The sequence below is a fragment of the Meleagris gallopavo genome, chromosome Z, assembly GCF_905368555.1.
Source record: "Meleagris gallopavo chromosome Z, MGAL_WU_HG_1.1, whole genome shotgun sequence".
In the NCBI taxonomy this organism is placed as follows: Eukaryota; Metazoa; Chordata; class Aves; order Galliformes; family Phasianidae; genus Meleagris; species Meleagris gallopavo.
Window position 1 is genome coordinate 37595604 of NC_139435.1, and position 26605 is coordinate 37622208.

Genomic DNA, 26605 nt, shown 5'->3' on the forward strand with positions numbered 1-26605 from the left:
AATCTAAATCCTCTGCAATGAACAGGGACATCTAACAGATTAATCAGGTTGTTCAGAGTCCTGTTCAGCCTGACCTTGAATGTCTTCAGATATGCGACATCTACATCTCTGGGTAATCTGTTCCAGTGCCTCACAGTCCTTATTAGCACTTCTTCCTTGTATCCAATCTAAATCTCTCTCTTTGAGTTTGAAACCATTTCCTCTTGTCCTTTCACAACAGACCCTTCAAAAAACCTTGTCCCTTTCTTTCTTATATCCCACCTTTAGATACTGAAAGGCTGCTACCAGGTCTCTCTGGAGCCTTCCCTTCAGGTTGAACAGCCTCAGTTTCTTCAGTGTGTTGTCTTAGAGAAGATGTTCTGTATCTGGGATTCTTTTAGAGACCTTCCACTGGACATGCCCCAGCAGGTCCCTGTCTTTCCTGTACCTCACATCTGGACACAGTACTCCAAGAGAGGTCTCGAGAGAGAAAAGGGTTGGGATCACCTCCCTCAACCTGCTGACCACTCTTTTTTGAATATGATTGGCTTTCTGGGCTGCAAGGGTACATTGCAGGTTTATGTCCAGCTTACCATCCACTAGTACCCTGGAATCTTTTACAAGAGACCTGTGCTCAATCCTTACATCCTCCAGCTTGTATTGATAGTGAGGGTTGCCACAACCCACTTGCAAAATCTTGCACTTGGCCTTGTTGAACCTCATGAGGTTCACCTGTGTCAACTGCTTGAGCCTATCTAGGTCTCTCTGAATGGCATCCTGTCCTTCAGTTCTGTCAGTCACACCACACAGCTTGGTGTCATCTGCAAACTTGCTGAGGGTGCATTTGATCCTGCTGCTGATTCCAGAGTGCTGATCCAAGTACTGATCTCTGAGGGACACCACTCATCACTGATTTCCATCCAGACATTGAGCCATTGACCACCACTCTGGATACAATCTCATAATTAATTCCTTGTCCATCAAACAGTCTGCCCATCAAATCCATATCCTTAAAGTTTGGAGAGAAAGATGTTATGAGGAACCATGTTAAAGGCCTTACTAAAGTCCAGATAGATGACATCAGTGGTGCTTCCCTTGTCCACTGACACAGTTATGCCAGAATAAAAAGTCAAGCTAGTGTTCAAAGTACAGAGGGGCAAGTATAATGTCTGATGAAGCACTTAGAATAGAATATTCCAAGTTGGAAGGGACGCACAGCAATCATCAAGTCCAACTTACAGCTCCACACAATACTACTTAAAAATCAAATCATGTGCCTGAGGACATTGTCTGAGCACTTTCTGATCTGCAGTGGCTTGGTGCTCTGACCACTGCCTGGGAAACCTGTTCCAGTACCCGACCACTTGTTGGTGAAGAATATTTTCCTAACACCCAATCTGACAAATCGTGTAGCAAAATATTTGGAAATAGTACCATTTTGTGCCTAAAGCACTGAAGTGTTTTGCAAGAATGTATTTCAGTTCTCTGTGGTTACTTCTGTGACTTATTTCTTAACTAATCCTTTTTACTTATTTTAGTTTTTCTTTAGAATTTTCATTTATTGTTGACTTTCTCTTTGAATTTCCTCTGAGATTTCCAATATTCCTATGTTGAGACGTACTTGCTATACTTTATGCTAGTACATTACACAATTTATGTTTCCTTTGGTGTTGGAGTAGATAATACCTTCAATCTTGCTGTTTAACTATATTTTTTTCCTTTGTTTTCCTGCTTCCTGTGGTGTGAGAAACAATGGGAAAGGGAACTTAGTGGCATGGTAAGTTGGTGAACTAGTCTTTCACCACTGACGATTTAACTTTAGGATTCAAATATAATTGAACAAAAACATCTGCTATCTCAATCTGTATTGGAAAGAGAGAATTTGCAGTTTTGAATGCTATAGGTGAATGGTTTGGCATAATAAGAAAAATGGTGCATCTTAACAGTCACTGACTTATTCTGTTCATTTCATTCTGAGCACAGAGCCACTATGAACTTTTTACAAATGCTGTGAGTGCTTGCCAACGTGGTTGAGATTATGAATAATTCATAAGTTTTTCCTTTTGCAGGACTCTTTTAATCAGCTGCAGATTTTTGATTAGTTAGTGTTAGAGCTTTTTTTTTTTTTCATTTCTCCCTGCCTTATCTATCTAGAATGTAACTTAAGGGACTTAAAATGCTGTTCATTATCGATTTTTTTTTTTTTTTTAATTGATTTTTAAATGCAGAAGGGATGATTTAAATGGAAAAAGCAGATCGTACACTTTGGTTTAATTGCCTAAGGCACATATTTTATTTCTGCTTTATATACACATTTATATGTGAGTGTTTATGTGTGTATTATGTGTATTATATATTACAAAAGTGCAACTAGTGTGCCAATATTCTGCTTACTCAAGTTATGTAGCAGTATATTTATGCAAATATATTTTGTCATTGATTGTCATTATGAAATTGTCTTGTAATTAATTTATACTTATTTAACAAGAAATCTTTTAATAAAAAAAAAAAGTGATTGTGCATATTTTTTATTTTTTTTATTTTTATAACAAGCAAGGCCACTTTGGTGTTTTAGTTCTGCTCTGCTTTATACTTGGCAATTCAAAAATGTTATCCATTTTGTGTCTGAATTTTATTTTATCCATTTTATTTCTGAATCAGTTGATTGTGTTCAGGTAAGTAATTAATTTTAGGTGTTTAACAGTTTCTGATCAAATTCAACTACGATTTTGTGTGAAATTTTAGGAAAGAACATTGGGCTGGAGTGGAATGCCTTCTAATATCTAGTTTGTCTTCTCATTTACTTCAAAATATCTGATTTTTTTTATTTTTTTTATAGTGTATTCCCTTTTGGCCTGAAAATGATGCCAACAAACTGCTTGTTAGAGTTGAAAATTCAAATCTCCCACCAAAGAAGATAAATTTTGATAAGCAAGAAAACTGTCTTTTACTTCATTTAGACAATAAGGTAAATGGTTACCTTTGAAAATTACATAAAGGCATGTCCCACTTCCATTCTGCAATGTTTTCTACTCTGTGAAATATTACAAAGTTTAGCTGGGGAAAAATTGTATATATACGTGTGTGTGTGCGTATGTACATGAAGATATACATCGTTGTTTCATTATAAGTTCTCCTCTGAGAAATGAACTACTGAAGCTAAAAGATTTTGTCAGCATTCCCTAGCTAAGACTGAGAAGTGTTTACATTAGTTGTAAAATGACACTGCTACTTTGAAAAGTAACTTTGATGTAACTAAATTTACATTTAGCCTCATTTAGCACCAATTTAAAATATTTGATATTTATTGATAGAATATTTTGAGGGATATTATTTCGTATGAATGGTTCAAGGAAGATTGTGCTACCACTAGCCTAAATTTTGGAATTATAGAAATTCTCCATAGTTTTAGTTACTGAATGCATTGCTTGTTTTCTAATAATGCTATGGTTAGGAACATATATAATAATATATATTAATAATTAATAACATTAATTATTAATTAACAATTATTATTTTTATTAATATTAAAATATTAATAAACAATATTATTAATAATAATAATGTTTGTTTTATTGTGTGATGGTTTCATCTTATACAAGTTTTTAGAAATATTTAAATTATATTTGCTTTGTTAGAAAATAATTCCGCTATTATTTACTATGTAATTTTTTACATCTGATAGCTTGGGGGGATTACAGTGGATGTCAACTTGACTGAACATTCTACAGTGATTACCTTTTCTGATTACCATGATGGTGCAGCACCATTTCTGTTAATAAACCATACTGAAGAAGAAGTCATTGAGTATGGACAAAGGTTTGTAAGACTGTGAACGTCTACAAGCAGTTATGCCACTTGTTATTTAATGTATTATAACCATGTCTGCTCACTAGTAAATAAGCAATAGTAACTATTGTTGCAGTTTGATTTTTGTGGTGATAGTAGTTCAGGCTAGATTGTTATTACGCATGTGAATGTTATATACATATGGAACTGTTTTAGTGTTGCACTTTAAGCCTTTTAGCCTTCCATTACAAGCTTTTAGGTCAATTATGTACATTTACTAAATTACATACAGAATTAAAATCATCAACATTCTTAAAATCGTCAACATTCTTTACTTAATAATAAAGAGAAAATAAATGAGTGCTATGCGGAGAAGCATTTTACTGACGGAATATAAAGCACTTTCATCTTCCTACACAGGAACATGCTTTTTTAGTTATATAAGCAGTCTATGAAAGTTTAGATGGACTTCTGCATCTAGAATTCTCTTTTCATTTCAACTACCTAAGCTAGAGTAATGGAGGAGAAAGCCTATTTCTTAGAAATTGAGTGTCTATTTTTGTTAGAGTACCTACAATTTTTTTCTTTCATACATTGAACATAAATATCAATAATTATGTTATGAAGCACAAAGCACTTGGTTCTAGAAATAATGAAGCTGTTTTGTGAGCTAAAGAGGCAATGGTCCCACTTCTTAAGAATTTTAGATCCTTGATCTCTGTCAAGGTTGTTGTCAACATGTCAAGGATATTTCCTGTCATGGCAAAGGATTTATTTAGCTGTTCTGAAACCATGCGTGACCTGCATCAGAGAATAACTAATAGTTGAGCTGGAAATGTAGTTAGATTTCAAACTTGTCCTTGTTTTGTGAAGATTTAGCAAAAATAATGAGGTAAAATGTTACAGAAAAGAAGAGAGAATAGACTGAAAAACAGGTAGTTATATAAGAATTATTAAGCCAGACTGAGTATCTGCAATCACTGGAAATTTGTCTTGATTTCACTTAAACTTAAACAGTTGCTGTAATGTTGTTTGAAGTTAAGGAATGGTTTTTATCTGTAAAAATCAGTCATCTTATTGGTGGGATTTTGGGCCTCCCCATTGTCATTTAATACATATATATGCAACTTCTGTTACATACATGGCAATGGACAGGCTCCTGAAAGAGACCAGAAAGCTATGGAAAAAAGTCTGCCTGTTTCAACTGTATGTGGGGGGAATAGTATTTAAAATTGGCTTGCCTGAAAATATTAATTGTATCCAGGTACAAAGAACTATTTTCCCTTCAGCAAATCATATTGAGGAAAGCTTTCCTAAACAAAAGATTCTGAACAATTTTGTTAGACAGCACAAGTCCTGAATTTTCTTTTCAATCTCTAAGTTCAACTTTTTCTATATTAATCGTTCTCATTTGCAAGTGGGAAAGAAAATGATTTTTAAAAATCTAGTGAGCAAATTTCGTAAGTGTTAATATGTATTTTTGAAGTTTATTGATTTTATTATTGAGTATGTTTTTGGTGCATTGTTTTTTGTTTTTGTTTTTACCTGCTAGTTGTTGTTTCCAGTTTTCACCTTCATTACTTCAAAAGGTAGGTATTCATTTTGTTCTTTCTTCATTTTGTTCTAGTTCCCTCAGTGAATTAGAAGGCTGTCTTCAGCCTAACAAGGCAGTGTTGTATACTTGGGCCGACCCAGCTGGCTCTAGAAAATTGACATGGAAATGTGGAAAAAGAACTGAGGAAATTACACCAAAAGAAGTATGTAGATCTACTTTTAATGCTGTTTACTTTTCTGTGTACCCTTTTTTTTTTCTTTTTTTTGCTACTTCATCATAACAAATCTAGGCATTATTCTGACACAAATGCTGTGCAGAGGAGATTCAAATCACAATAAAGATGAATGTTCCATAGCTTCATATTCAAGAGCCAGGAATATTTTTTTCATAGTGATGCTTCTCTTGGTTGTATCTGTATGAATGTTTTTGTTATTCGTACATAGAACTTCCTGGAAAAAGGAGGAACTGTGACTTTCTTGAGGTTTTTATATCAAGATTAGAATAATAGCTAAGTCTGCATAATGTTGTTATGTTTTGCCAGCCTTTGCAGTGCTGGTAAGATTTTCACCTTCAGAACCAGGACTTTGTTTTGCCGTAGACCTAATTAAATTCTGGGACAGTTGATGTGGGAGTAAACTCATTTCTTTGAATCAAGACTTGTTTTGCCTGTCACATTGCATCTCCTACTGCATTTTATTCTACTAGGAATAGTTCAATAAATTAAAAAAAAAAAAAAAAGAGTTGCTTTAGATGTGCATGTGAAATGTACTGACTTGTACAAGTATGATTTAGTGATCTTAGAATCACCAACTACTGAAGCTAATACACTTCCAGCTATAACTGCTAAATAATGATATTCCTTGGTGCTATCCTACTTCAAAAGGGAACTTGAAGATATTTTTTTCATATTAACCACTTTCTTAGTAAGATTTTAATTCTTTAACTAAAGCAGAGGTAAAAGAAGTGTTTTAGATGATTTGGGGTTTTCTCCTGTGAGTTCATAGAGTCATAGAATGATGTATGTTCAAAGGTACCTTACTCACACACTTAGCCCTAACACTCAATAGGAGGTCAGCCTGTGTGAGGCTCCTTCCAATCTGGCATGATGTTGTCACCAAAGGGTAGCACCCAGCACTTGATCGTCGTGAAGCTCATACAGCTGGCCTAAGCCTATTGATCTACCCTGTCCAGATCCTTCCATAGGGCCAAGTCCCTATGGTAGACTGTATTCACAGCCTTTCCCTCATCTACTAGGCAGGTTGTCTGGTCATGGAAGGAAATGAGATTAGTTGAGCAGGACCTGCCTTTCATGAACCCAGGCCTGAACCCTTGTTTTGTTCCATACATATTGTGAGATTGCACTCAAGATCGTCTTATCTGTCCCATAACCTTCCCCAATACTGAGGTTAGGATGACAGGCCTGTAGTTGCCTGGATCCTCCTTGCAACCCTTTTTGTAGGTGGGTGCATCTCCAGTTATCTAGGTCCTCCCTAGTACCTGTGAACCTACCAGAAGTGCTGATAAATGACAGAAAGTGGCTTGCTGAGTACTTCCACCAGCTCCAATAGTACCCTCAGGTGGATCCCATCTGGTCCCATGGACTTGTGACAATGCAGGTAGTTTAACAGGTCATTAAATTGTTTATTCTGTTCCCCATGCTGGTTTTCCAGCTCAGCTTGTGGAGATCCCTCAGGATAACAGGTTTGACTATTAAAGATGGAAATAAAGAAGGAACTGAGAGTCTCCATCTTTTTCTCATCCTCAGTGGTAATGTTCCTTGCATCATCCAATAAAGTATTCAGATTCTCCTTGACCTACTTCTTGCTGTTAATATATTTGTAGTAACACTTTTTGTCTTTAACAGTAGTGGCCAGATGAAATTCTCCTTGGGCTTTTGTTTTTCTCATTTTCACTCTGTATCCTAGCAACATTCTTATAGTCTTCCCAAGTTGCCAGTCCTTTCTTACAAAATTCATAAACTCTCTTTATCTTTCCCTGGAATCTCAGCAAAAGTTCCTTACTCGGCCAGGCTGCTCTTCCCATTAGCTCATCTTATAGCACCGGGGGCATCATGTGCATTTAAAATTTCCTTCCTGATGAATTATCAGCCTTCCTGGACTCCTCTGTCCTTCAAGATTCAGTCCCAAGAGATTCTCTGAACAAAAGCCCACCCTCTGAAAGTCCAAGGTAGCAGTTCTGCTGACCTCCCTTCACTGCTTCACCAGGAGCAGGGAAGTCAATCATTTTGTGGTCACTTTGCCCACCAGCACAGCTCTTCCATCCAGTCTGTATCTCCCCTCGTTTAGTTCAAAGCCGCTTCCCCTTGTCTTGTCAATATCAGATGATGTAAGAAGTCATTTTCCTGCCTGCTTATAAGCTCCCTTTGACTACTGGAGAAACGTAATGAGGCCTCCCTGAAGTCTTCCCTTCAGGAGGAACAAGCTCATCTCTCTCAGCCTTTCTTTGTAGAAGCAGTGCCCCAGCCTTCTGATCATCATTGTGACCCTTTTTTGGATCTCCATGTCTTTCTTGTGTTGGGAACCATGGATCTGGATGTAACACTGCAAGTGGGGCCTCATCTGGGCAAAGTGGGGGGGACAATCACCTTATTTACTTTGCAGTCCACCCCTCTTTTGACACAACCCAGAATGCAGTTTGCCTTCTGGGCTGCAAGCATACACTGTTGGCTCATGTTGAGTTTTTTTCATCTACCAGAATCCCCAAGTCCTTCTCCAGAGAGCTGCTCTATTTTCTAAATCTTTTCTGCAATAAAGAACCAAGTTAACTTTTTTTTTTTTTTGGCCATGAAGGACCTGGTGGACACCTGGAGGTGTCTGATATCTGGCTGAGAGGAGAATTTCCCTTTGTGATGACTTTGTCTTAGTAAAAACTGAGACAATGTATGTTGAAGTTGTTTTTTATTAAATCTGTGAATAAAGTACAGAACAAATTTATGTAGTTTCAGAAGTAGGGAAGTATTTTAAAATGGTTACAGTTATAGCCATAAAAATGTAATTCCTCAATGTCTAGGTAAATACTGTGTGTGTATGTTTGTGCGTGTATATATATATGTATATGTATTTTCTAGAGGCACATCAGATAAAATTGAGGTGTTTTTCAGGTCCTGCTTTTATAGCGTTAGTGGATTTCAGTTGATAAGACAATGCTAAGTATTTTTGGCATTTAATTAGCTTCTGTTGTTTTGTCTGTAATTGGTATTAGCATAAATAAAGTAAGAATTTCAAAGACAAGGCTCAAACAGAACAGTAACAACTGTGTTTGCCAGATTGCAAATGAGAAAGAGACTACAATATAACTTTCTAATTAAAAACTTTATTTTCCTGTACTTTTTAAAATCGTCTCCCGTGTTTGTTCATATTCTTGTTGTTAAAACTTGCATTTGCTTACTGATGAATAGATTTGTAAAAACCTTTCTTCTCTTGTTTGCAGGACAAAATAGAAATACTCAGCCTGGACTGTAGAAAGGTGGTCTATTTAGTGTCATTTTTTGAAGGTCTGCAGCGTATTGTCCTAATCACTGAAGATAAGAATGTATTTAAATTGGCTTATGAAAGTGTACAGGCAGAACTAGCAGAACAAGAAATTATTCTGTCTTTACAAGATGTTGGAATTTCATTGGTTAATAATTATACAAGGCAGGAAGTGTCATACATAGGAATTACAAGGTAATGTAAAAAAACAAAAACAAAAAAAAACACCATAAAGCAACACCTGCAACAACTTAAAACATGTAACTTTTCAAGTATTTGCCTCTCCATTTCCTTCCCTTCCTCTGGAATGAAGGAATCTGCCTCGAGTATTTAGAACTGAATTCTTGTTGTACTGATTACATTCTTACATAACAACATTTTCTTGTTGTAATGATAAATGCTTTCACTATGTTTTATATTAGTGCATATAGTTTCTCTGTGTGTATGTTTCTGCAGCATGTGAGTGTGACTATGTAGCAAAATTCCCCATACATTGTATTGCCTGTGTAGCTAACAGGGTTTTAAGAAGTACTGTATGAAGGGAGTTGTTTCAGTGGATTTTTCTATCTTTGTTACAGAAACATGTTGCTGATTCTTTTTTCCTTTCTTTTTTTTCTCTCTTAATTCTTTGTACTGCACTGCAAAACAAGCAGAAAGTTGAAGTACATGTATACCTCACATAATCTCCTTTGCCATTCCCAAGAGTGATGAGTAGAATTTTCTTCACTTGAGAAACTGAGCTCAGAAGACTATCTAGACAATGGAAATAACCATTTTAAAAGTGACAGCTAAATGTCCAAATTCAAAGTAGATATTTCACTGAATCAGTGTTTTTAGGAACAGGTCATTCATAGTCAGGAATCTAGCAGTGCTTATAGATTGGTACTATTTTCTTGTTGGTATCAAACTTCTGAAAGCAGTTCCTGAGGATAAATCCTTGGAGAAAAATGCTCACACATACACATGCACACACAAAAACACTGCTATGTGGAATTTTAGCATTCATAAATATCTTGCAAAAATACTGCAGTAGATAGTCTGTATCTGATTTGCAGAAACATTTGGAAAAAGAAAGAGAAAACAAACAACAACAAAACAATCCTAGTGAACAAATCAGCTATTTCAGTTATTTTGCCCTTTTCTTTAAGATCACTTTTACTTTAAGATCATTCTGTTACTGATGTGTGTGAACAGAAATGTAGCTAAAACAAACTGAATTATAGGGAGCTGCGTCTGATCAGCTGTGTGTATATGAACTGTAATAACTTGTGGAAAGAAAAGATGTCTTCCACTTGGCTGATCGTTCTCACTTTGTGTCCTATATCATGTATTGCATTGGACTGTAAGATGAAATGTAAGACCTTCTCATAGAAGCAGTGTAACTGAGCAAAAAAGCAGGAAATACTCTGGCACCATTTAAAGATGATAAACGACATTGTTTCATTAACAATAAAAATAAGAAAGAATAATAATAAAAAAAAAACACCCAGATTTTTGTATACCGTTAAAAGAAAAGTATATGCACACATATAAACAACAATAACAGTGAGAACAAAAAGCCCTAAGAGATCAGGGAAAGGTACAAACTGAAATGTACTCTAGTGATTTAGTGAATAAAAATATCAAAAATAAGTGGCACTTTATCAGACACTTCCTGTTGACTTGAAAAACTCTCAAATTCTAGTAAATTCATCTGTGCTACTGAGGTACAGAGGAGTATGTGTGGAGTCCTGCATTGAGTTTGTATGATTTTGGATGTCAGCGCTATTGAAACTCGGTCTTCTTGACAAAGTTTTCTTACATGCGAAACCTCATTAAAGATAACTTTCTGTTAACTTTTCTTCATTATTACATCAGAAACAATAACTTCCACTTACTATCAAGAATGCAGTGGGTGATTTATTTTTATTTACCACACTAGTGCTTCATGGTGTGTTTCCTCATTACATAGTAATTACCTATTAAAAAAACATGATTAGATACACAAAACTTGTGTTGAACTAGCTAACTATTTTCTCTTGGTCTTTTGTTTGTTTTACAAAGTTCTGATGTGGTCTGGGAGACGAAACCCAAAAAGAAGTCTAGATGGAAACCATTGAGTGTTAAGCAAACAGATAAGTTAGAACAAGAATTCAAAGAATACAGTGAGCTAACTCCATCAGAAAATAAGACTGTTGAATTGGAACCAAACGTTTTGGTAATACTTATCATTCTATAAATTTATTTCTTTTGGGTGTATACAGGAAAAGATCATTTATTATCTTGTAATCTCTGAAAAACTACAAAAATTAGGAGATAATTCATTTACACAATCCATTTAAAATTTCATTTCTAAATTTCTGCCTAGAAAAAAAATTTCATTGCTGTCTAGAAAAAAAAAATCCATAAATATTTGAAAGCTTGCTGTAGGCCTGATTTTGTTAGCCTCTAATTTTGAAACTGAATTATAATGTTTTTACAGATCATGGGACTAAATATGCACAAAGCTACGATATGTTATCTCTTATATCAAGAGAAAGGAAGGATGTTAGTTTGAGATTGGGAGATTGTTTTAACAAAGTCTTGTGTTTTATCTGACTATGATACCTCACAATCATACAAAATTCAGCTGTGCCATTAAACCACATAAATAATAAAAAATATATATTCCTGAAATAATTATGAGAAATAAAAGCATATGTTGTGCTCTGCATGCTGCTGTTCTTATCTATAGATTAATTCCACATTAGAATTATGTAGTAGTTAAATGAATATAGTCAAGGAAATTACTCAGTTTGTGCCTTGGAAAACCATGTACAAAGAAGCTAAACATTCTCTTGATCATGAAATGTACAGATTCCTTATGTTGTTTTGCTTCTGTTGAAATTTAACAATTAGACAAAGATTTTACCCTTAAGCTTTCATTTAAATGTTAACAAAAATTGTTAATTTGAAGTCTATTATAAAAAGCCCTCTTTTTATATCATGTAGAATAACAACTTTTTTTTTAATATTGCAATAGGTGTGTTTAACTCCTAGTGGAAATGACATGAAGATTCAACAACCCAATGAGATTCCTATCAGAAGGAATTACTTGCCAGCTTTGAAAGTGGAATACAGCTCGTCAGCACATCAGAAGTCTTTCAGAATTCAAATTTACAGAATACAAGTAAGTTTTTTATGTAAAGTTGGATATATTTTCAGGACTGTCTGGATTTTTCATGTGCTTGAGTACTTCTCAGCCTTTGAAACGAAGTACTGCTTACATGCTTCTGGAAAAAAAAGTCACCTATGACTTGAGGAGAAACAGTTGCTGTTCATCTTCTGTGGTGGTGGTTTTTTTTTGTTGTTGTTGTTTTTTGTCTTTTATTTACAGTCATCTCAAAATTAGGTATAATTGACTATTTTCACCTAGGTATCTGTTCAATTTTTTTCATAAGCAAATCCTTTGCAACATTTTTTGGGGGCTGCTTATGAATACCAACCAGGAGAACCTTTTCTAGCTTTTCTAGATTATTTGGCTTGGATAGTTTCATTTGGAAAGTAGAAATATTTTGAACTATTGTGGTGGCTTCTTTTCCTGCTTTTGAACTGGTGGTTCATAATTCTAGTGTTTGTCCTACCTGTGAAATATTTCACTACTGAAAAGCTAATGTGCTGCACCTTGTCCTGTCCTTACCCTTATTAGATTCAAAACCAGATTCCTGGAGCCATATTTCCCTTTGTGTTCTATCCTATTAAACCTCCAAAGTCCATCACCTTGGATTCAGGTTCGTTGTTCTAGTTTAACATAATCTTTACTTATGCTAACTTACTTTTAATGAAGTGAACCATGCTACTTTTATCATCTGAAAACTGCATGATTACTGACTATAAAAAATCCAGGCACTAATGTTACAGATCAGAAAACAATTTTCTCTGCAAAGAGAATACAGATAAAGCCATCTAAAGTTAAAAATCACAATAATAACATGAACTTATTTCGTCCATTAATATACCTTTTAAAAGTACCTGCTTCTGACACACTAATACAGTATTCTTAGAGATCATAAGGTGTAAGTTAAACCTGCGCTGAGCTTTCAGAAGTTGCATTGAGATCAAATCTAAAGCTAAGTACCTACTATCTTTTACCTCTTGAAAGAAGAAAACTTAAAACTGTTGCTAGGCCTGATCATAGTCAATCTATTACATGCTTTCTGAATTACTCACATTTGGATTTTTTTATGGGACAGTGTGTTTTCATAAGACTCACTTTTCGTCTTCATTTACCCAATTTTTCCCTATGGCCCAAAATATATTGTTCATAGTAATCAAACTTTTTAAAAAGCTTATTTTTTTTTTATTTGCTGGTATGCAGTATTTGAGCCAGTGACCTGGCTCAAATTGTTAAGTTGACTTATCAAAAATAAGTAGAAAAGAAACATAAATCAGTGCAAGACTAAACTCAAAATCACTGAGTGAAGCACCATATAGCAGCTCCTTAGGAAATTATGCTTTCTTTGTTTAATTTGTAGCATTCCATTTTCTCCATGGTATGGAGCATAGACCTCCAATTCTGTATACTATGTGCTGAGCTATAGTCTTCCATTCACTCACTTAGGGCAAAGTCATCTGGAACATCAGAGTAATGACAGGAGAGATTCTGAGTTGATACAGCAATGACTATCTGCAAATTTGTTCACAAAGCCACTGAAATATCAGTTATTTATCCTAAATAAAGTAAAATTTAAGCTAGAGTTCAAAAATATGAGGACTTTTTAATTTATATTTTTATATCATTGTTTGAAAAATTTATTCCACGGCTAGGAAATTTATTCCCTAAAAAAATTAATTCCATGGCTAGCATTTATTTGCTTTTAAATGGAAATGATACATTTTTTAGATAAGTGAAATAAAATTTTGATATTCCATTTCATCCTTTTCTTCCTATGACTTCCTTTTCCTGACCTTTTCCATGATTTTGTTTCCCAGTCACATCCATTATATTATCCTATTCCATAGGATTGAAAAAATCTGGAACATATATGACATTTTCATGTTAAAAATGGCAAACAATGTCTATCACATAAAGATCTGTGCTTATCTCTTTTTATTTTATAACTTCATAGCACCAAAGCCATTTACTGATGTCAGTATTGTTATGAGAACTGCAGGACATTCACAAATATCTCATATTAAGTAAGTATTTTTACATGTTCCATCTCTGTGCCACTTATTATGTTTAATCAAGCTTTAAAAGTTAAAATCAATATAGAGCCAGAGTAATTCTACCCCAGGTAATTTTAACCAGATAAGAGCGCTTAGGACAGCTGAAAACTCTGCCCTTCTTGTTTACTCACTTTAATGCAGAATAAACAAAGAATTTCAGTGATTCTTTTAAAGTAGATTTTTAGTCTTTTTAGTAATTTGGGAAAAAAAAACTGTCTATACTGTTAAATGTCACTACTTTATTAAAATAATTCTGATTACTGAAAATGTATTTGTGTTACCCATCACAGGAAACATTTTACAATTGATAACAAACTTGTCAAATAAAGAAGTGTCTTAATAAGTTATATAAGTAGATGTTTAAGTTTTATAGCTCACCTTACTTTTAATGCTTGAAAAAAAAAAACAACGATTTAGTAATACTTTTTTGTTTCATGTGTAGATACTTTAAGGTCTTGATTCAAGAAATGGATCTCAGATTAGACCTTGGCTTCCTGAATGCACTGGTTGAATTTTTTACACAGACTGATGTACCGAATGTCGAACAGGTAGAATCCTTCTGTTGTACACAGATAAGCAGATATGAAATTTGTAGTCATTCAACTTGCTTTTAAAAACAGAACCAAAGCAAGAAAAAAAAAAAAAACCAGGAACAACAGAACAACAACAACAAATACCAGAAAAAGTAATGTTCTGTGTTTATGGTGCCTGGAACTAACGTAAAGCTTTTTTCCTGAGACAGAGAGTAAAATTTCCTTTATCTTCATATTGCATAAGGTACAAGAAAGATTTCTAGTGCTTTCTGAAAAGCCGTGGGTAGTGGAAGGTAGTTGAATCATTATACAGGGAGAATGCAAGGATTTTATACATAGGAAGAACAGAAATAAGATTTAATTGTATGAAGTTTAAGGTGGTTTGCTTGGGTAGTAATAAGAGAACTTGAGATAGCAACAGTGGAGCCATGATAGATAATGTTATTGTGTTTTATACTCTACATTTTAAAGTAATATTACTTTTGAAAATGCATCTATAGCTGGAAGTTTTCAAAAAGGATGTAGAATCTCTTCAGGAAGAACTGATGAGTGTGTCATCCATGGATACATCACAAATCAGCTTGTATGAGTACTTCCATATCTCTCCGATTAAGGTATAAGTTTTCATACTACTATCTGTGCTTATGCTCTAACTAAAGGATTTATTGTCTCTTGTAGAATTGTACACTCTGTAAAGTACTAAAGATTTCTCTGTAAAGAGAAAATGTTGAGGCAATCAGAAAGAAAATAAAAATGTTCTGGAATAATGATTTTACTGTTAGCAATGATGTATTTGTGGTATATGTTTATGAAACTCTTCATAAATATTAAAATATTCATTATTTCCTTTCTACCCACAAATTTCTTCATGTGCAGTAATTCTTTTGTATTACTTATCTTTGCAAAATGCTATGGTTCTCATGTGCAGACAGTGTGCTGTGGATTGAGAAACAGCACCATTTCTGGAAAGAAAAAAATTAGTGTGCAAAGCAAGATCAATATATATTTGAAATAAGCTATGGTTAAGCTTGGTTATGCCAAATTGGATACTGTATTCTTTTCAGAGAATCCAGAGTGGCGTATAAGCTCTTGTCTGATTTTGAAAGCTGCAGAGGGCCCCTAGAGCCCTTTCAGCAAATTTTCTGAATGTCTTCTCTGTTTTAAGAATATCGCTTTGATTTCTGTGAAACAAATATTTTGTTTAGTTCAGGTCTGCACTGTTTTTTGCTGTACTCATGTTTCAGTTCTTATATGAGTAATTATTTGTCTTTCTACTTGGGCATCATGCCATGTTATCATTTTCTGTCCAATTCAGTATTGTGTATTAGTTGTGAAAACAAACCGGTTTGAAAAGTAGCCAATAAATTATAGCTAAAAGATTGTGGAGACCTCATCTGAAAACATGGCTAAGCAGTTTTGAGTTCTTGTTTTCTTAAAGGCAGTTCCAGCTATTGAGGCTGGATTGAAATTTCATTGTTTTTTTTCTAATTGCCTTAAAGGGTATATGCATGTTCTGTATTATGAAGTCTGAATTCAGTCAAAATTAGAAGTGTCATACAAAATATGGTACTTATAATAAACACTCATGTTAATTTCTGAGTCTTCTTTTTATTGTTTAGTTACACTTAAGCTTTTCACTCAGTACTGGTGGTGAAGATAGTAACAAAGAAGAAAGGAAGAAAGAACTGATACCACTTCAGTCCTTGAATCTCCTTCTGAAGAGCATAGGTGCCACCCTCACAGATGTGCAAGATGTTGTCTTCAAGTGGGTTCAAAATATCATTGTAATGACTACTTCTAAGAACAATTCAACATTATAAATCAATGATATATTTTATTTTGGTCTGAATAATATGGATTTTCTAAAAATCTTTCTTAATAGGTTGGCATTCTTTGAACTCAGCTATCACTTCTGTACTACACAGCAGCTACAATCAGCAGTGAAAAAGCATTATTCAAAACAGGTTGGAATAAGTAAATTTTAACATTCCAGTAAATTTATATTTTGAAAGTGTTACTGTGTGCTTTGGTTCTATGAAAATCAATAACTATTGCAGTCTTGTATGTTCGTAGATTGGTTAAATACGTAAGAAACCTAAAAACCTATTACTCATTAGTTAGATTCTGTTGCCTTTACTAAGGCAACTAAGTTATGTTACTAAACTGTGACTGTAAGTATGGCTAAATTATAACTTACAATAAGAAAAGTAGTGTGCATAACAAAGCAACTGAAAGAAATCAGCAGTGGAAGCAAGTACAATGCAACTCTGGTATACCTCACTGTTTTGCAGTCATAGTGAACAAAATTCCCTTAGCCTGTGCACACAACCAAATTTTGTCCTATAGCTGCACAGTATGAGTGAAGTCTGGGTAATATGCTTGCTTTGGAAAATCTCAAAATCTCAATTATTTGTGAAATACTTGCAAGCAGTAGAATTATTTGACTGATTTTAGTATGTTTTTCTCACCATACAGTCATTTTTAAAACATCTGTACCTATTTTTCCAAATGTTGAGTTCTTCCTATTAAATTCATCTTCTGCGTTTTTGAGTAAGCAGCAATGCTCTAATGCTTTTAGTATATTTTCTGAAATATTTTTATTGAATGTCTATTTTTGTTTTAGGCTATTAAGCAGATGTATGTTCTTATTCTTGGTCTTGATGTCTTGGGCAATCCATTTGGATTCATAAGAGGCTTATCTGAAGGAGTAGAAGCATTTTTCTATGAACCTTATCAGGTAAAAATCTCTTAAGGCTTTTTGTGAAATGTTGCAAATAGATATAAATTCTATTGAAAATTTGGGTATACAAATAATTTTTGTGATTTAAAGGTGAGATTTAGAATTGAAAAAATCAAAGTGGAAGTATTAGGGAAAGTTACTGAAAAACTCAAGTGCCATAAAAACGAATTATTTCCCTTAATTCACAATTGACTGTTCCTTGCAGTACCTACTGTAGATTAATGCTGCATGAATGAACTTAATAGAGATCTAATTTACTTTCTGTTAAATATATATAAATTACAATAAAAACATAAGAATTTAAGTATATATACTATCTGAAACTTATATAAATAGCATAAATGCTCTATTTTGTTTTTTCCTTCCTCAGGGAGCCATCCAGGGTCCTGAAGAATTTATAGAAGGAATGGCACTAGGACTTAAAGCACTAGTAGGGGGAGCTGTTGGTAGGTTTTAATATTATCACAGTAGCATGCTCATTAGTAAGCAACATAGGTATTTGTAAGCTGCAGTGGCATTTTACTTACACTGTTATTTTTTTTCTCATAGGTGGATTAGCAGGTGCTGCTTCAAGAATCACTGGTGCTATGGCAAAAGGTGTTGCTGCAATAACGATGGATGAGGATTACCAGCAAAAAAGGAGAGAAGCCATGAATAAACAGCCCACTGGTCTGAGAGAGGGTATCACTCGTGGAGGAAAAGGATTAGTTTCCGTAAGAATAAAAAATGATAAAAATTTTATAGAGGTAAAAATAGCAAATGTGAAGGTTTCTGTAGAGCTGTTCCACTTTAATTTAATTCTAGTTTGCCAATACATGGCCACAACTGAGTGATAGTTTTATAGAAAAATATTTGACGTTTGACAAGGTGATAGGAATGGTGATGAACGTGCTTCCAATTCTGATAATTGGAGTGGATTTTAGAATACTACAAAATACATACTTTCTATTCACCAAAGAAGTAATAAGGAAAATGTTAGAAGAATAAAAAATATAGTGTGGAAACATTTGTCACAACTCTTTAATTTCTTTTTGGTAGGGTTTTGTCAGTGGCATAACCGGAATAGTTACAAAACCAATAAGAGGTAAGTTTAGGTCTTCATATGATTCAAAATTTCAATATTTGGTGAGATTTTGCATTTATCAAGATTTTGTTTTGACTGACTTCTAAGTGACTGTAGTTGCATATCTATTAAGAGCAAAGGTAATTACAAAAAATATTGTAAAGTGGTCTTTTTTTCTTGACAATTTACTGAACTTGATCCTTTTAGGAGCTCAGAAAGAAGGAGCAGCTGGTTTTTTCAAAGGTGTTGGAAAAGGATTAGTGGGAGCAGTAGCTAGGCCTACTGGAGGAATCATAGACATGGCAAGCAGCACATTTCAGGGTATCAAAAAGTAAGTAAAATTAATATGAAGAATGGCATCTGGTATGAATCAAAATGGTGGGATATGTTGATTATTTGTATGACATGTTAGTGTTTCTTTAAAATCTTTAATATTAATGCAGATGAAAAATCTATCCTATCCATGGATGAGGGGTATCAACAGCTTCTCTGGGCAACCTGTTCCCATGCATCACCATCTTCATTCCAAATTTAATATCTCCTCAACTGCAGTTTAAGACTGCAGCACTGAAAAGCCAGTCTCACCGGAGCCTTCTCATCTCCAGGCTGAACAAGCACAACTTTCTCAGACTTTTTGTAGGTAGGACATGTGCTCCAGCCCTCTGATCACCTTCATTGCTTCTTCTGGACCTTTTCCAACAGCTCTGTTTTTTCTTCTGGGAGCCCAGACCTGAATATAGTACTGAAGATGGGGCCTTACAAGGGCTTACTTAAAGGGGTACAGTCACTTTCTTCACCTGCTGGCCATCCCTTTTTTTGATGTAGTCCAGGATACAGTTGAGAACTCTGACAGAATTGCATGCTGAATAATGTGATAATCTCATTCCCTTATAATTAGCCTTAATCATAGAATCAGGGAATGGCTTGGGTTGGAAGAGACCTCAAGGATCATCAAGTTCCAACCTCCCTGCCAGGGACTGGGTTGCCTGCTACTAGATCAAGTATTATATCAGATTGCTCAACCAACCTGACCTTAAACACTTCTAGGGGCGGGGAATCTACAACCTCTCTGGGCAATCTGTTCTAGAACCTCACCAACCCCTCAGTTAAAAAAAAAACTGACATCTAATGTAAATCTCCCTTTCTTTAGTTTAAAACTATTTGCCCTTGTCCTATCACTTTCGACCCATATAAAAAGTTGATTACTCTCATGTCCATAGACTCCCTATCAGTACTGGAAGGCCACTATGAGGTCTCACCGCAGCATTGTCTTTTCCAAATTGAACAAGCCCAATTCCTTAAGCTTTCATAGGAGCTGTGCTCCAAGCTTTGGATCACATTTATGGCCCTCCTCTGCTCCCTCTGCAAAAGCTCTACATCTTTTCCGTGTTGGAAGCCCCGGACTTGGACTTACTACACCAGCTGGGGCCTCACAAGGGCAGAATAGAGGGAGATAATCACTTACCTCACCCTCCTGGTCACCCCTCTTCTGATGGAAGCCAGGATAAGTTTGTCATCCATCAGAACCCGTAAGACCTTCTCAGCAGGGCAACTCTCAAGGACTTCTTCTCCCAGTTTGTCTACATATCTGGGATTACTTCAATCCAAGTGAAAAACTGTGCACTTTTTGTTGGACCTTACTAGGTCTACAATGGCCCACCTTTCAACTTTATCATAAATGGGCTTATGATAACATATTTACATTTATGATACATATTTACAATTTGTAAGTAAGTTGGAGAATGTGTTTTGAGAGGGCTTTTCATAAGTCCTGTTGATAACAGTTGTTAGTTTTTGCTACCATAAATTTGTCTATATCTTGTGTATTTTACCCTTTGACTTTCTTTGCAGAGAAATGCAAAGAAAACACAAGAAGCATGGATGTCTTAAATCATCAAGTTCTTAAATAGAATACTCAGACATTAATTAAGTAATTATATTATTAATCTGCCAGGCAAAATGAAAGAAGCCTACAGAGATGAACAAGTTGCTCCTGGCATTACTTGCACACAAGAAAAGGAAGTATATGGTGGGTGGAAGCAAAAACACGTAAACCGAGAGCAGTACAGATGCCTTGTCCAAACATTCAGGCATGAAATCTAGAGAAAGCTAAAGCCCAAATGGAGTTGAATCTGGGTATTTCAAAGGCAACACAAATGACTTTTATAAATATGTAAGCAGCAAAAGGAAGATGAGGGAAAAAGTGGACAAAATGCTGAATGAAGAAAGAGATCTGATTATAAAAGACAGTGAAAAGACTGATGAACAAAACACCTTCTTTGTCTCAATTTTTAGCAGCAGGACTGGCCTTCAGGAATTCCACTTCCCAGAGACCAGGGCAAATACTGGAGCAAGAAGGATGCGTTCTCAGTCCTCAGGAAGAGGATCATATCAGGGAATACTTAAAACAAACAGAACATATATAAGCCTATGGGCCTTGGTGGGATGCACCCACAAGTGCTGAGGGAGCTGGCAGATATTGTTGTGAGGCATTTCTAGATAATCTTTCATCTATTCTGATGATTAAGACAAGTCTGAAAACTGGAGGAAAACAAATGTCACTCCTGTTTTCAAAAAAAGTGTGAAGGAGTACCTGGTGAACTGTAGTAAGGTCAGTCAACCTCACCTCATCTCCTGGGAAGGTGATGGAGTCATACTGGAAACAATCTCCAGACTTATGAGGGGTAAGAAAATTACCAAAAATAATCTGTGTGGGTTCATGTAAAGAAAATCATGCATAACCAAACTGATAATCTTCTGTGATGAAAGCACCAGTCAAACGGATGAGAGGAGAGCATTATCTTCCTTGACTTCACCAAGGCCTTTGGCACCATTGACCATCAAGAAGCTTTTACATTATGGGTTGGATAAGCAGGCATTAAGGTGGGTAGAAATTATGCTGACTGGCCCAGATGGTAAAGGTGAGTGATACAGTCTAGTTGGAGGCCAGCAATGAATAAAGGTACCCTGGAGGTCTATACAGGGTGCAGTCACATTTAATATCTTCATTAATGATCTGCATGGTGGGATGCAGTGCACTCTCAGTACATTTAGGTGACACAAAATCGGGATGCGTGTCTGATTGATCAGACAGTTGTGCGACCATCCAGAGGGCCCTCAGTGAGCTGGAGAAATTGGCTGACAGAAACCTCCTGATGTTCAGAAAGTGGAAAGTCTTGCAACTTGAGTGGAACAGTCTCAGGCACCAGTACATGCTAGACCACTCAGATGGGAGGTAGCTTTGCTGGAAATGCCTTGAGAGTCCAAGTGGATACCAAACTAAATCCGAGCCATCAAGGTGCCCTTGCAGCAAAGTAGGCTAATGGCTTACTGAGCAGCAGTAAGAAGAGTATTTGCCAGCAGGTCAAAAAACATGATTCTTCCCTCAACTGAGAAGACCATGCCTGAAGTGCTGTGTCGTCGTCTTCGCTGCCTGCTGTAAGTGACTCTCAGAGAGAATCCAGTGATGGGCCACAGAGATGATGAAGGAACTAGAGAATTTTTCCTCTGAGGAAATGCTGATGGAGCTAGGATTGTTTAGGCTGAAGAAGAGAAGGACTAGTGGGATGATCTTATCAATATCTGTAAATACCTGAAGGGAGAGTACCAAAAGGACAGAACCTAGCTCTGTTCAGTGGTGTCCAGTGACAGGACCAAAGGCAATGGGGACAAACTGGAACACAAGATATTTTGACTGACATCAGGAGATATTTCTTTGTGTGAGAGATGGAGCATTGGCATAGACTGATCAGAGATGTTGTGGAGTCTCCAATCTTGGTGATCTCCAAAGGCTTGTCTGGCCGTGGTCCTGGGCATCCTGCTCTGCATGTCTCTGCTTGAGCAGGGGAGTGGACTACATAACTTTCACAGTTCCCTTCCGATCTCAACTGTTCTCTGCCTCTATGAAATATTCCAGTTGTGTTCTGCTTTGCGCTATTTCATGTTCTAGAAGTCATTCTCTGAAGTAGATTGCATTAATTAGAAACCTTTTAATTATTTCATAGAGTGATTACTTTCTATTTTTGTGTCAAATGTCTACACAGACAACAGCTGCTGTACTAGTACATGAATTTACAATATTTTGAATATAAAATAGTGACTTTGGTTAAATATTATAGCTAAGTACCTATGTACCTATGTGTAACTTAAATTTGCTGATTTATTGTCAGAGTTGCAGATTCATCAGAAGATGTGGTAAGCCTACGCCCACCTCGCTTCTTTGGTGAAGATGGTGTTATTAGACCATACAGATTAAGAGATGGAACTGGAAGTCAAATGTTACAGGTGAAGAAATGGCATAAAATTTAACTCTTCATATGTTAAACTAAGCATTTTTTTAGAAGTAACCTTAGGAAAAAATAAATAAATAAATAAATCCTGTCACCCTTTTACCCAATAACTCGGTAGTTAAGGAAGTTCCATCTAATTTCATAGATTTATAACTACTTCGGTGACTTAATTTCCATGATTTAACTTTTGAAAAAGACATCATAATTTATACCAATGTATCTGTAGCGGTTTGTGAAAGATATGGAATACTTTAAAAGAAGAAAATATTTTGGATGTATAACTAAATAAGCTATCCTAAATTTTTATTTTTGATAAATAGTGGTGATAAGTACAAAATATATTTTTCTGTCACTTTGTTATACAAATTCTAAATAGTGACTTTTTTATCACAGTTTTATATAAAATAACATATTAAATATACTTAATAAATGTACTTGAAATAGCTGAAATACTTGAATTACTTTTTCTTAATCTTTTTTATGTGTTTGCATTTGGGTGTGGTTTTTTTTTTTTTTTTTTTTTTTTTTTTTTTTTTTTGAGGAACTTTTAGGAAATTCTGCAATGTCATATGTAATGCCAGTTTTTCTCTCTTGTATTGTTGAGTACATTACTACCACCTTTAATTATCCATCTTATAAGTGCATAACTATTAAGCTTGTTAAATTTTGTGATGGTAGCCACCATTTGAAAGTAACTAAAATTTAAAAATTTCAGTGTTTCATGTTATAATTTACTACTGACAATTCCATGGCATAGAATATATATTTAATCCTTTATCCTATTGCTCTTCAACCAGAGTTTTTGGTTCTTAACATTTCTTATTCTAGAGATATGCCTCTCTCCTGCATGAGAGTCAGTGTTACATGCCACCTTGTAGACAACATTTTCAATAGCATATTGTCTTGTTATGAGGAAAAAGAGTAGTAACCTCATCCCTTTTATTTATTTTTTTGTAAATAGATCTGCACTGGTAGTGCAATTAATGTGCAGTTGTGTTTTCAACAGAATATCAGGTTAGATCCGAATAAAACTCCTTTTAGTGATTGTAAATGCTGACCAAAATGAATAGAATATATGAGGCAATTCAACATGCTTGTACTTTGCCATGTACTGTCACTTCAGAATTACTGTCTTATTATTTTGCTTAAATTAAAAAAAAATCCAGCCAAACAAACTGATCTAAACTAATACTACTTTCTTCTTCTCTTGTCATGCTTTCAGAAAAAACAGGCCTACAGGGAATGGACTAAGACTCACAATAGTAGTGATGATGATGATGACAGTTAGGATAATATGTACTGTAATAGATACACGTGGCCTTTGTCATATTCTTTTGATCATTCAGTATTAAATGTTGTTGCTACAGTTCCCATTGAGCAATCAGGGTTGACTGATACTAACTTCCTTCTAAAACTGTGCAAAAAAAAAAAAAAAAAAAAAAAGTGGGGGGAGAGGGGAAAACGCAAGTATGATGATGAGCTATGCAAAGTGACATATATATAAAAAAAACCTACATATAGAAAATGTTATTGTTATATATAACTGGATATTAGGTGAAAATCATGCTGAAAGTTATAATTATGTAGTAATATCACTACTTAGCTTTTATTTCCATATGTGTTTCTACGATATGTATTTAATATTTTTGCATTCTTATTTATAACTTGGTAAGGGATCATAAATGTGTTTAGTAATACTTCATTGAGTTGTATAGTCAGTATTATAATACTGTTTTAATATTCTATTTATTTCATATTTCAAAACTATTTTGTCTGCTTTTCTTCTTAACAATAAACACATTCAAACTATTCTAAAATGGATTCATCTGTTCTGTTCCAGCATCAGTGTTTATATTTCCAGCAACTAAATTATGACTAAACAGTAGCCACAAAAGTATTTAAAAACAAAATGCATCTACTTTGAAAGTGACATTTAACTTATGCTTTTATACTTCCATTCATCATCTGTTTTACCGTAACTCTTAAATGCTTAAGTTATGTGTCATTTGTAATCCTCGGATGTATGAAATATAAGGGTTTGGTTAGTTGTTTTAAATTGTAACCTGAAGTAATTTGGTTATAAATTTAACATTTATATTCTTTTCATATAAACACTAATAAAAAGTGAAAGCCGCTATGTAAAATCAGTGATAGCTTCAGAAAAAGCCTGTATTTTATAAGGCTTTGTGATAAAAGCATAGGTAAGAAAGTAGATGCTTTTGAATATTATTTAGCTAGATAGAAGAGCACTAAATAAGAACACTGAACAACTTTGTATTGTAAAATCTAAAGAACAGTGTTACTTGTTTCTCTAGCATTGTTTTCTTTTGAATTCACTGGAAGGCTTTTCCTTTTTTTTTTTTTTTTTTTTTGGTGTATATGTGATTTGTTCATTTGTTCAAAATTGTATTTTTGTGTTGAATTCTAAAGGTGCCATGCAACAGATAGTTATATAACTGTAATTACCATAGTAAGAAAGAACTCTTCAGCTAAATCTGAAGAATTAAAACTGCTCTCAAGCAAAAGAGCTTCTAAGATTTCAAATTTATTCAATGCTGTCTCGTATTTCACTGTCTGTTGTCTTTCAGTTGTCAAAATTCTGAGGAAAGAACTATTAAAACCTTTAAGTGCGTTTATTCTGGCTTTGTGCCTTTAAAGACTGCTGATTCTTGTGCAGTGGGCCAAGAAGTAAATTTACCTGTAATCCCCTGGTTGCAAGGAGGGAAAACTCAACTTGAGAGCTTTTTTTATTTTAGTCTACTATGCTTAAGATCACTACCTATATTGTATAGCTATTTAGTTTGTAATAGTAGCATCACAAAGTTATGAAGAAATAGATTAAAGATTGTGATACTGACTGAAACACTGCTGGAAAGTTTGGGAATTTTTAGGTATCAGTGGATATCAGAAATATAAATGCTTGAAGAATGCTGGAAATTATCTTCAATCTTGAAAAAAAGCATGTCATGACAAAAACTTGAGGACATTTCTAGGTTCAAATTTCAGGAGTGGTTACTGATGCCTTTTAATAACTTATTTAAGTTTAGTAACTTAAATATATTATCTAAATTTTTCTTCTTTCTTCTCGGATTTTTAGAGCTCTTTCTTCTTATATCCTGTAAAATTATGTCTTCATTAGTGATCTCTCTAACAAAATAGCGCGTGTCAGTTTTATAACAAAACATATTTCAGAACACCGTCAGATTAACATTTCTGACAGAAGAAACATCCCTCCCAAAAAAAAGAACTTGGTTTTTAGAGATTATACACTTCCCCTGTCAAGTTGACCTAACTTTTTAGCTTTTCTAAATATAAACTACTACAAATAAATCATTACAGAATGTGAAAATTAAACTTAGTGTGAATTGTGAAATTTAGAATGCTATTAAAAAAAAAAAAAAAGCTAGTAAATTATGATTGTATAGCTTTAATTATTTAATTATTCCAAGATCCGCCTGGCCCTATTTGAGCAGGAGGACTTGGACCAATCACGCCAGTCTGTAATTCTGTGAATCTGAATTCCAGTACTGCTATTGAAGACTCCAGGAACTACATGCTGTCCTTTCAATTAAGTCTGTCAAATTTTCTGCTGTAACCTGCAGAAAAATTTGATGATACAGCTTTTCTGGCATGTTTAGTTTTAGTGATGTGCAATACTTCAGTTTTTGTTTCCAACTTGCTGAGGTGAAAATCTGACTGTGCGCTTTTATGTTGTTCAGTACATCATTTTGTTTTATCAACTGAAGTTCTATAGTCTTAAGTCACTATAGATAAATACCATAGAATACTTCTGGAGTCATTTAAAAGACACTAGAAGTCACTGACAGAAGCTGAAGAGTTCTGCCAGAAATCACTGATTTTTGCCTCTCAGCAATTAATGCTGAAAGAAGGGCTTGTCTCATGCTTATATTCATTGTTTATTATCATTTTCCCCATGAAATCAGTGTTCTGTTTTTTTTGTTGTTGTTATAATTTTCTC

The 26605-nt window shown here is 34.6% G+C and overlaps 1 protein-coding gene across 6 annotated transcripts in view; it reads left to right on the top strand.

Annotated features, from left to right (window-relative positions):
• Positions 1–26605, top strand: part of VPS13A (vacuolar protein sorting 13 homolog A) — a 94563-nt gene that overhangs the window by 57859 nt on the left and 10099 nt on the right. For 2 of the 6 annotated variants that reach the window (XR_014880651.1, XM_085214163.1), the window contains exons 51-68: positions 2819–2947; positions 3665–3798; positions 5396–5525; positions 8774–9009; positions 10858–11011; positions 11816–11962; positions 12482–12563; positions 13902–13971; positions 14444–14549; positions 15035–15148; positions 16154–16299; positions 16417–16498; positions 17158–17271; positions 17645–17720; positions 17824–17987; positions 18313–18358; positions 18545–18668; positions 22507–22621. Coding sequence is in view for 3 of the 6 variants with exons in the window: in XM_085214163.1 (XP_085070289.1) it covers positions 2819–2947; positions 3665–3798; positions 5396–5525; positions 8774–9009; positions 10858–11011; positions 11816–11962; positions 12482–12563; positions 13902–13971; positions 14444–14549; positions 15035–15148; positions 16154–16299; positions 16417–16498; positions 17158–17271; positions 17645–17720; positions 17824–17987; positions 18313–18358; positions 18545–18668; positions 22507–22621 (2169 nt within the window). In the remaining 3 variants the exon portion in view is untranslated. Of the gene's footprint in view, positions 1–2818; positions 2948–3664; positions 3799–5395; positions 5526–8773; positions 9010–10857; positions 11012–11815; positions 11963–12481; positions 12564–13901; positions 13972–14443; positions 14550–15034; positions 15149–16153; positions 16300–16416; positions 16499–17157; positions 17272–17644; positions 17721–17823; positions 17988–18312; positions 18359–18544; positions 18669–18780; positions 18978–20188; positions 22622–23848; positions 25683–26605 lie in introns of those variants that run through there. The other 4 variants (XR_014880653.1, XR_014880652.1, XM_085214164.1 and 1 more) reach the window with 4 other exon arrangements.